Consider the following 11634-nt stretch of genomic DNA (forward strand, 5'->3'; position numbering starts at 1 on the left):
CACAGACGGCTTAATTTCTTTCTCCTTTTGTCTTTTTTCTCGTTCTCTTTCTCAGATGAATTTCTTTATCTTCACCCGGATTATAAAGATCCTGATGTCGAAGCTCAAGGCCCATCAGATGAGATACACAGATTACAAGTTCAGGTGGTTGAGGACTTCAAATCCCTCCATCCCATCTCCCCTTCTAAAGTCATGTACTTGATATATTAACGGGTTATAGAGTTGTGTGTCTATTGTGTGGTTGGTCTCTGTAACATTCTCCTTTTATGACCCCAACTTTTCCTCTCGCCCCTTCTTCCTCCTTCTTTCAATTGGATAACTCTCTATCTCTCTCCCTCTCCATCTCTCTCCTTCTCCTCCCCCTTTTCATTCTGTCGCCCTCCTCCCCTTTCTCTTTCTCTCTCCCGCGTTCTCTCACCTTCTCCCCCTTCTCTCTCTCCCTCATACTCTCTCTCTCTCTCTCACTCTCTCTCTCTCTCTGTTTCTCTCTGTTTCTCTCTCTCTCTGTCTCTCTCTCTCTCTCTCTCTCTCTGTATCTCTCTCTCTCTCTCTCTCTGTATCTCTCTCTCAGGCTGGCTAAATCCACTCTGACCCTCATCCCTCTGCTGGGTATTCACGCCATCCTCTTCACCTTAGTCATCGATGAGTCCGTCCCCAAAGGTTCCAAGATGCGTCTCATCCGCCTCTTCTACGACCTCCTCTTCAACTCCTTCCAGGTCAGGAGATCAAACTTACATCACTTCCTGTATGGGCATCATCGGATATGTCCCCTCTGCCCTATATAGTGCACTATTTTTGGCCAGGTCCCACAGGGCATTATATTATTAAGACTGTAATGTGGTGTTATGTTGTGTCACCATGGTGATAAGGTGTAATTCTGTCATAGAGGGGAAATAGGGTAGCAATAAGACTGTAATGTGGTGGTATGTTGTGTTGTGTCACCATGGTGATAAGGTGTAATTCTGTCATAGAGGTGAAATAGGGTAGTAATAAGACTATAATGTGGTGTTATGTTGTGTCACCATGGTGATAAGGTGTAACGCTGTCATAGAGGTGAAATAGGGTAGTAATAGACTGTAATGTGGTGGTATGTTGTGTCACCATGGTGATAAGGTGTTATTCTGTCATAGAGGTGAAATAGGGTAGTAATAAGACTGTAATGTGGTGTTATGTTGTGTTGTGTCACCATGGTGATAAGGTGTAACGCTGTCATAGAGGTGAAATAGGGTAGTAATAAGACTGTAATGTGGTGGTATGTTGTGTTGTGTCACCATGGTGATAAGGTGTAATTCTGTCATAGAGGTGAAATAGGGTAGTAATAAGACTATAATGTGGTGTTATGTTGTGTCACCATGGTGATAAGGTGTAACGCTGTCATAGAGGTGAAATAGGGTAGTAATAAGACTGTAATGTGGTGGTATGTTGTGTCACCATGGTGATAAGGTGTTATTCTGTCATAGAGGTGAAATAGGGTAGTAATAAGACTGTAATGTGAATTTGAACATGTACATATGAATAGCGTGTAAATATTATTTTTGTTGTCTCTTGGTGTCTGTTTTCCTATATGTATAAGAACAAATAGTATTATATAGTATATATATATATAAATGGTATTATATAGTATATATATATATAAATAGTATTATATAGTATATATATATATATATATAAATAGTATTATATAGTATATATATATATATATATATATATATATAAATAGTATTTCATGTACCATCTTATCTTGTTCTTGTCTATGAATTACTGGTGTAAAGTACTAAAGTAAAAATATTTTAAAGTACTTTAAAGTACTAAAGTAAAAATACTTTAAAGTACTAAGTCGTTTTTTTCGTATCTTTACTATTCATATTTTTGACTACTTTCACTTCATACATTTCCGCTGGCACCCAAATTTACAAAAGTAAATAAAATAAAAACAAAAAAATCATGTCATTTGGCTAAATATTAGGAATTAGAAATGATTTATACTTTTACTTTTGATACGTAAGTATAATTTAGCAATTACATTTGCTTTTGATACTTAAGTGTATTTAAAACCAAATACTTTTTTATTTTTACTCAAGTAGGATTTTTCTGGGTGACTTTCACTTTTACTTGAGTCATTTTCTATTAAGTAATCTTTACTTTTACCCAAGTATGACAATTGGATACTTGTTCTCCCACTGCTTTTACTGTCTTTTATATAGACCCCAGGGAGAGTAGCTGAGACATGTGCAGTAGCTAATGGGGATCCGAATAAACTAAACTAATGTGGTGTTACGGTGTGTTACCGTGGTGATAAGGTGTTCTTAACCTCTCCCTCTCTACAGGGCCTACTGGTGGCCATCTTGTATTGTTTCGTCAACAAAGAGGTGAGTCTGAATGCCCTTTTTCCTCTCACTCCTCTCTCCCTCTCCCCCTCTCTCTCGTGTCTCTCCCTCTTATAGAATCTTAGCATTATCTGTCTTCATCTGCTTCTCTCTCTCACTCTCTCTCTCTCTTTCTCTCTCTCTCTTTCTCTCGCTCTCTCTTTTTTCCTCCCTCCTCTCTCCTTCTCTCTCCCTCAATCTGTTTGTTTCTCTCCAGGTCCAGTCTGAGATGTTGAAAAAGTGGAAGAGGTGGAAGCTGGGTAAAGACATCGAGGAAGAGTACCGTCATACATACAGCCACGCGCCTCACGTCAAGAGCGGCAGCATCGTCACCGGCAACCTGGCCGGTGTCCAAGACAACGGCAGCGACCCTAAAGACTCACAGTTGACCCCCGACCCCGACTACGACCCTGATCCTAACCCTGCCTCAACCTCCATCACCCCCAATGAGAGCAGTAGATTGGTGGGGTCCTGCCACCACAGGACGGATAAAACAAAGACTCAGTCCTCCCTGCAGTGTCCCTCCACACCACATGGTGGCACTAACAACTGCAGCACTCTGATGGAGGACATTTGTCTGGAGGAGAGGGCGCAGAGTTATACACGCCCAGAGGAGGGCGCCGAAAGCAACTTCTGACCAACGGGGGAAGACCATCCCCGGCCTATGCATAGATTGATTGGTTGATTGATAGATTGCTAAAGAGTTCTGGTGTAGAAAGAGACAACACACCTACTGGAGGGGACCGTTAATGCACAGCAGGTCCAGATCCTATGGATTGATTGGTTGATTGGTTGGTTGATTGGTTGGTTGGTTGGTTGGTTGATTGATTGGTTGATTGGTTGATTGATTGGTTGGTTGATTGATTGGTTGATTGATTGGTTGATTGCAGGTCCAGAAGAGTTGATGGTCTGAAAATATGAAACATTTTACTGTTTATTTTTCTGTGACCATATTTTGACCCCAAGGGATTGACCACATTCCCCACTGTGTTCAGGTTGACAAGGACTACTGCTAAAGGGAAACTAGTAGGCCTGCTATCTGTGTCCATGTGTACGACCGCTAACCAAACGCTACCCTCGCTCAACAACTCCCTGGCTGTGCTCCGGGGTCTCCGCACCCCCGTCAATCATTTAAAGCGTAGGATTGGTGCAGCTTCACATTGGCTGGAGGTGATGACCCTCCATTTCCAGATGCATGTGAGGAAGTCCACACCGTGTGTCCTTGTTCTCTACTGCTACTGAGAGCTTCACTTGTCCTCTATCTTTGTGGGTGTGGCCCAAACGGTGCCATAGTCCCTATATAGTGCACTATTTTTAGACCAGGATCCTATTGTATATAGTACACTACTTTAGACCAGAGCCCTATTCCCTATATAGTGCACTACTTTTGACCAGAGCCCTATTCCCTATATAGTGCACTACTTTAGACCAGAGCACTAGTCCCTATATAGTGCACTACTTTATACCAGAACCCTATTGTATATAGTACATTACTTTAGACCAGAGCCCTATTCCCTATATAGTGCACTACTTTAGACCAGAACCCTATTCCCTATATAGTGCACTACATTAGACCAGAGTCCTATTCCCTATATAGTGCACTACATTAGACCAGAGCCCTGTATAGTGCATAGGGAGCCATATGAAAGCTCAGCGCTGTGGTTCTGTATGACCCTCAGCAGCCACCGTACTTCACTGTTGACTTGCACAGTTTAGTTCAGCACGTTGCTACCAAAACCACCATGGACACGTCTTGTTGATAACATCTTGCATAACTAAACCATTCATATTATAGATCTAATCCGTGCCAAAATAAGTGACATTTACACAGATTTACAAAGATTTACACACAAACACACACACACACACACACACACACACACACACACACACACACACACACACACACACACACACACACACACACACACACACACACACACACACACACACACAGAGAGACACACACACACACACACACACACAGAGAGAGACACACACACACACACACAGAGAGACACACACACACACACACACACACACAGAGAGACACACACACACACGTTCCCACCAGAGCGTTCTATCTCTGCCCTCTCAGGCCAGGACAGGACCAGATCAGAACACCCCAGAGAACAGACTCAGCTGTGGAACAACGGGACATTCCAGATTGTTGCCAGGTCTGTCTGGCATTCAGACAGACATTTCTGGAACCCCTAAGGATTATGGGACTGTGGAGGACTGGACCTCTCACTCTCTCTCTCTGAGAGGATTATGGGTGGTTTGTTTGGGTGCAATTTTTTGGGGAGTGAATATTGAGTTTCACCCTGAACTGTTGGCCCCATTTTGAGTGGACAGACAGAGAAACGGACAGACTCACAGACAGAGAAACAGACAGACTCACAGACAGAGAAACGGACAGACTCATAGACAGAGAAACAGACAGACTCACAGACAGAGAAACGGACAGACTCACAGACAGAGAAACGGACAGACTCACAGCCAGAGAAACGGACAGACTCACAGACAGAGAAACAGACAGACTCACAGACCGACTGTATAAATGTAAGATATTCATGCACCTCTCCCCCTCGTCCTCTTTTCGTTGACCCGACATATTCTGTCAGAATGTCTGTGTGGTTGTGGACCAGCGCTACGGACTAATGGGGATATTACAATGTCTGTGTGGTTGTGGACTAGCGCTACGGACTAATGGGGATATTACAATGTCTGTGTGGTTGTGGACTAGCGCTACGGACTAATGGGGATATTACAATGTCTGTGTGGTTGTGGACTAGCGCTACGGACTAATGGGGATATTACAATGTCTGTGTGGTTGTGGACTAGCGCTACGGACTAATGGGGATATTACAATGTCTGTGTGGTTGTGGACTAGCGCTACGGACTAATGGGGATATTACAATGTCTGTGTGGTTGTGGACTAGCGCTACGGACTAATGGGGATATTACAATGTCTGTGTGGTTGTGGACTAGCGCTACGGACTAATGGGGATATTACAATGTCTGTGTGGTTGTGGACTAGCGCTACGGACTAATGGGGATATTACAATGTCTGTGTGGTTGTGGACTAGCGCTACGGACTAATGGGGATATTACAATGTCTGTGTGGTTGTGGACTAGCGCTACGGACTAATGGGGATATTACAATGTCTGTACATGTAGATGGTGAAGATACAAGGTTTTCTGTTTCTGTGGATGTTTTACTCTGTGACCTCACCGTGCAGGAAAACCTCGAGATCGTAGGTCCTGGAGAAACTCCTACGCTTGTGATCTACCCCAGCGTTTCTCAGACTAATCAGAGCTTGATGATGCAAAGGGCTAACACCCAATAGGCTGATCTGTCCTCACTGAACCCACGTACAGTGTGTGAGGTCGAGGGCGTCGTCATCATGAGTAGGGCCCAGAGGATTTCCTGCCTACGTTAACTAACCAGGAACGACTCTGCAACCCCATTGTTAATAACTAACACCAGCTAAAGGCCTGCGCCTGTATTCACAAAGCGTCTCCTAAGTGGCGCAGTGGTCCAAGGCACTGCAGCTACAGTGCCAGACGTATCACTACAGACACCCTGGTTCGAATCCAGGCTGTATCACCGGCTGTGATTGGGAGTCCCACAGGGGCGGTGCACAATTGGCTCAGCGTCATCTGGGGCAGGCCGTCATTGTAAATAAGAATTTGTTCTTAACTGTCTTTCCTAGTTAAATAAAAGTTTAAGAGTATGAATGCTGATCTAGGATCAGGTCCTCCCTGTCCATGTAATCTTATTTGTTATGTTCTGAAAGGCAAACCTGATTCTAGATCAGCGCTCCTGCTCCTCTTCTTAGACGTATTGAGAATACGGGCCCTGGGTCGGTCCCATGGGCAGGGTAAACTCCTGTCTCGAGCCTACTCATGACATGATAACTCCATGATGTGTAGAATGTACATACCAAGTTCTAAAACAGAGAGGAATGAAATATGTTGTTCTGTGTTCCGTTAGAAGTCGACATGATTCGAAAAGATTCTAATGATTAAAAGAGATGACCAACTGACCATCAAGACTGTTCTCTCTTTGTGCATCCTGAAGGTCACCGTATTCTCTATCTAGTGCACTACTTTTGACTAGAACCCTATTCCTTATCTAGTGCACTACTTTTGACACAGAGCCCTATTCTCTATATAGTACACTACTTTTGACTAGAACCCTATTCCTTATATAGTGCACTACTTTTGACACAGAGCCCTATTCTCTATATAGTACACTACTTTTGACTAGAACCCTATTCCTTATATAGTGCACTACTTTTGACACAGAGCCCTATTCCCTATATAGTACACTACTTTTGACTAGAACCCTATTCCCTATATAGTACACTACTTTTGGCACAGAACCCTATTTCCTATATAGTGCACTACTTTTGGCACAGAACCCTATTCCTATATAGTGCACTACTTCTGACACAGAGCCCTATGGGCTACAGTGAAGAGGGTTCAATTTGGGACACAACCTCTGTCATCAGGTGGTTAAAACAAAGGCTTGAACACCAATCAGTTGTTTATATGTACACAAACGTATCATTCTACACAATTGTTTCATCAACCATTCATCAGTGATTGATTGACTGTTTCCTCTGAGGTCCTCATTACAACTGTTTCCTCTGAGGTCCTCATCACAACTGTTTCCTCTGAGGTCCTCATTACAACTGTTTCCTCTGAGGTCCTCATTACAACTGTTTCCTCTGAGGTCCTCATCACAACTGTTTCCTCTGAGGTCCTCATTACAACTGTTTCCTCTGAGGTCCTCATTACAACTGTTTCCTCTGAGGTCCTCATTACAACTGTTTCCTCTGAGGTCCTCATTACAACTGTTTCCTCTGAGGTCCTCATTACAACTGTTTCCTCTGAGGTCCTCATCACAACTGTTTCCTCTGAGGTCCTCATTACAACTGTTTCCTCCGAGGTCCTCATTACAACTGTTTCCTCTGAGTTCCTCATTACAACTGTTTCCTCTGAGGTCCTCATTACAACTGTTTCCTCTGAGGTCGTCATCACAACTGTTTCCTCTTGAGGTCCTCATCACAACTGTTTCCTCTGAGGTCCTCATTACAACTGTTTCCTCTGAGGTCCTCATCACAACTGTTTCCTCTGAGGTCCTCATCACAACTGTTTCCTCTGAGGTCCTCATCACAACTGTTTCCTCTGAGGTCCTCATCACAACTGTTTCCTCTGAGGTCCTCATTACAACTGTTTCCTCTGAGGTCCTCATTACAACTGTTTCCTCTGAGGTCCTCATTACAACTGTTTCCTCTGAGGTCCTCATCACAACTGTTTCCTCTGAGGTCCTCATTACAACTGTTTCCTCTGAGGTCCTCATTACAACTGTTTCCTCTGAGGTCCTCATTACAACTGTTTCCTCTGAGGTCCTTATTACAACTGTTTTCTCTGAGGTCCTCATTACAACTGTTTCCTCTGAGGTCCTCATTACAACTGTTTCCTCTGAGGCCCTCATTACAACTGTTTCCTCTGAGGTCCTCATCACAACTGTTTCCTCTGAGGTCCTCATTACAACTGTTTCCTCTGAGGTCCTCATTACAACTGTTTCCTCTGAGGTCCTCATTACAACTGTTTCCTCTGAGGTCCTCATCACAACTGTTTCCTCTGAGGTCCTCATCACAACTGTTTCCTCTGAGGTCCTCATCACAACTGTTTCCTCTGAGGTCGTCATCACAACTGTTTCCTCTGAGGTCCTCATCACAATGCTATGATAATGATCTCAATGTGGTGGAAGGGAAACCTGCTTCATTCTTTCTATGTGTCAGCGGTTGACTTCATCTGAAGAGGAAGACGAGCAGGACTTTATTACACACTGGCTGATTCAGCATCGCTTCCGCGTCATTTCAACGACTTTGAGCCGACGTGGAATAGACGTGGAATAGACGTTGAATAGACGTGAAATAGATGTGGAATAGACGTGGAATAGACGTGGAATAGACGTTGAATAGACGTTGAATAGACGTTGAATAGACGTTGTATTGACACTGTGGGAACGTACAGAAGGTCCAAAGGAAATGTTCCTTCTGCTTTAACCCAAACCCTCTGAGGTTCTGATCAGTTTATCACATATCATCATCATTACCATGTTGTTCAGCAATCTGTCCTTTGTAGCCGTTGGCAGCTAGCTGCCTCTATTACCACTGTACTGCCAAGGAGAAACCAAGAGACAAGACAGACCATGAATCCAATTTGTCAACGTCAATATTTTCCAGGAAAGAAGAAAGAAAGAAAATAACTTGGCATTTCCAAAGAGCACGTTGAGACGCGTGCTGACAATCTCACTGATGACACCTTAGAACAAGTTGTGACAATCTCACTGATGACACCTTAGAACACGTTATGACAATCTCACTGATGACACCTTAGAACACGTTGTGACAATCTCACTGATGACACCTTAGAACACGTTGTGACAATCTCACTGGGGACACCTTAGAACACGTTGTGACAATCTCACTGGGGACACCTTAGAACACGTTGTGACAATCTCACTGGGGACACCTTAGAACACGTTGTGACAATCTCACTGGTGACACCTTAGAACACGCACTGGTGACACCTCAGAGCACGATGTGACGCGTGCTGACAATCTCACTGGTGACACCTTAGAGCACGTTGTGACAATCTCACTGATGACACTTTAGAACACGTTGTGACAATCTCACTGGGGACACCTTAGAACACGTTGTGTCAATCTCACTGGTGACACCTTAGAACACGTTGTGACAATCTCACTGGAGACACCTTAGAGCACGTTGTGACAATCTCACTGATGACACCTTAGAGCACGTTGTGACAATCTCACTGGTGACACCTTAGAACACGTTGTGACAATCTCACTGGAGACACCTTAGAACACGTTGTGACAATCTCACTGGTGACACCTTAGAACACGTTGTGACGCGTGCTGACAATCTCACTGATGACACCTTAGAACACGTTATGACAATCTCACTGATGACACCTTAGAGCACGTTGTGACAATCTCACTGATGACACCTTAGAACACGTTGTGACAATCTCACTGGTGACACCTTAGAACACGTTGTGACAATCTCACTGGAGACACCTTAGAACACGTTGTGACAATCTCACTGGTGACACCTTAGAACACGTTGTGACGCGTGCTGACAATCTCACTGGTGACACCTTAGAACACGTTGTGACAATCTCACTGGGGACACCTTAGAACACGTTGTGACAATCTCACTGCAGACACCTTAGAACACGCTGTGACAATCTCACTGGTGACACCTTAGAACACGTTGTGACAATCTCACTGGTGACACCTTAGAACACGTTGTGACAATCTCACTGGTGACACCTTAGAACACGTTGTGACAATCTCACTGGGGACACCTTAGAACACGTTGTGACAATCTCACAGGAGACACCTTAGAACACGTTGTGACAATCTCACTGGAGACACCTTAGAACACGTTGTGACAATCTCACTGGAGACACCTTAGAACACGTTGTGACAATCTCACTGGTGACACCTTAGAACACGTTGTGACAATCTTACTGGTGACACCTTAGAGCACGTTGTGACAATCTCACTGGTGACACCTTAGAACACGTTGTGACAATCTCACTGGTGACACCTTAGAGCACATTGTGACAATCTCACTGGTGACACCTTAGAACACGTTGTGACGCGTGCTTACAATCTCACTGGTGACACCTTAGAACACGTTGTGACAATCTCACTGGTGACAACTTAGAGCACGTTGTGACAATCTCACTGGTGACACCTTAGAACACTTTGTGACAATCTCACTGGTGACACCTTAGAGCACGTTGTGACAATCTCACTGGTGACACCTTAGAACACGTTGTGACGCGTGCTGACAATCTCACTGGTGACACCTTAGAACACGTTGTGACAATCTCACTGGAGACACCTTAGAACACGTTGTGACAATCTCACTGATGATACCTTAGAACACGTTGTGACAATCTCACTGGGGACACCTTAGAACACGTTGTGACAATCTCACTGGTGACACCTTAGAACACGTTGTGACAATCTCACTGGAGACACCTTAGAACACGTTGTGACAATCTCACTGGTGACACCTTAGAACACGTTGTGACGCGTGCTGACAATCTCACTGGTGACACCTTAGAACACGTTGTGACAATCTCACTGGGGACACCTTAGAACACGTTGTGACAATCTCACTGGAGACACCTTAGAACACGCTGTGACAATCTCACTGGTGACACCTTAGAACACGTTGTGACAATCTCACTGGTGACACCTTAGAACACGTTGTGACAATCTCACTGGTGACACCTTAGAACACGTTGTGACAATCTCACTGGGGACACCTTAGAACACGTTGTGACAATCTCACAGGAGACACCTTAGAACACGTTGTGACAATCTCACTGGAGACACCTTAGAACACGTTGTGACAATCTCACTGGAGACACCTTAGAACACGTTGTGACAATCTCACTGGTGACACCTTAGAACACGTTGTGACAATCTTACTGGTGACACCTTAGAGCACGTTGTGACAATCTCACTGGTGACACCTTAGAACACGTTGTGACAATCTCACTGGTGACACCTTAGAGCACATTGTGACAATCTCACTGGTGACACCTTAGAACACGTTGTGACGCGTGCTTACAATCTCACTGGTGACACCTTAGAACACGTTGTGACAATCTCACTGGTGACAACTTAGAGCACGTTGTGACAATCTCACTGGTGACACCTTAGAACACTTTGTGACAATCTCACTGGTGACACCTTAGAGCACGTTGTGACAATCTCACTGGTGACACCTTAGAACACGTTGTGACGCGTGCTGACAATCTCACTGGTGACACCTTAGAACACGTTGTGACAATCTCACTGGAGACACCTTAGAACACGTTGTGACAATCTCACTGATGATACCTTAGAACACGTTGTGACAATCTCACTGGGGACACCTTAGAACACGTTGTGACAATCTCACTGGTGACACCTTAGAACACGTTGTGACAATCTCACTGGAGACACCTTAGAACACGTTGTGACAATCTCACTGATGACACCTTAGAGCACGTTGTGACAATCTCACTGGAGACACCTTAGAACACGTTGTGACAATCTCACTGGTGACACCGTAGAACACACGTTGTGACGCGTGCTGACAATCTCACTGGTGACACCTTAGAACACGTTGTGACAATCTCACTGGTGACACCTTAGAACACG

The 11634-nt window shown here is 44.3% G+C and overlaps 1 protein-coding gene across 4 annotated transcripts in view; it reads left to right on the forward strand.

The window, feature by feature from the left end:
* Positions 1–6416, forward strand: part of LOC135538678 (glucagon receptor-like) — a 73966-nt gene extending 67550 nt beyond the window's left edge. For all 4 annotated transcript variants that reach the window (XM_064964578.1, XM_064964580.1, XM_064964579.1 and 1 more), the window contains 4 exons: positions 56–144; positions 572–716; positions 2328–2369; positions 2584–6416. In XM_064964578.1, coding sequence (XP_064820650.1) covers positions 56–144; positions 572–716; positions 2328–2369; positions 2584–3003 — 696 coding nt within the window. In that variant the 3' untranslated portion in view covers positions 3004–6416. The remainder of the gene's footprint in view (positions 1–55; positions 145–571; positions 717–2327; positions 2370–2583) is intronic.
* The last annotated feature ends 5218 nt before the right edge of the window (positions 6417–11634 follow it).

This window comes from Oncorhynchus masou, unplaced genomic scaffold (assembly GCF_036934945.1).
Source record: "Oncorhynchus masou masou isolate Uvic2021 unplaced genomic scaffold, UVic_Omas_1.1 unplaced_scaffold_828, whole genome shotgun sequence".
Lineage (NCBI taxonomy): Eukaryota > Metazoa > Chordata > Actinopteri > Salmoniformes > Salmonidae > Oncorhynchus > Oncorhynchus masou.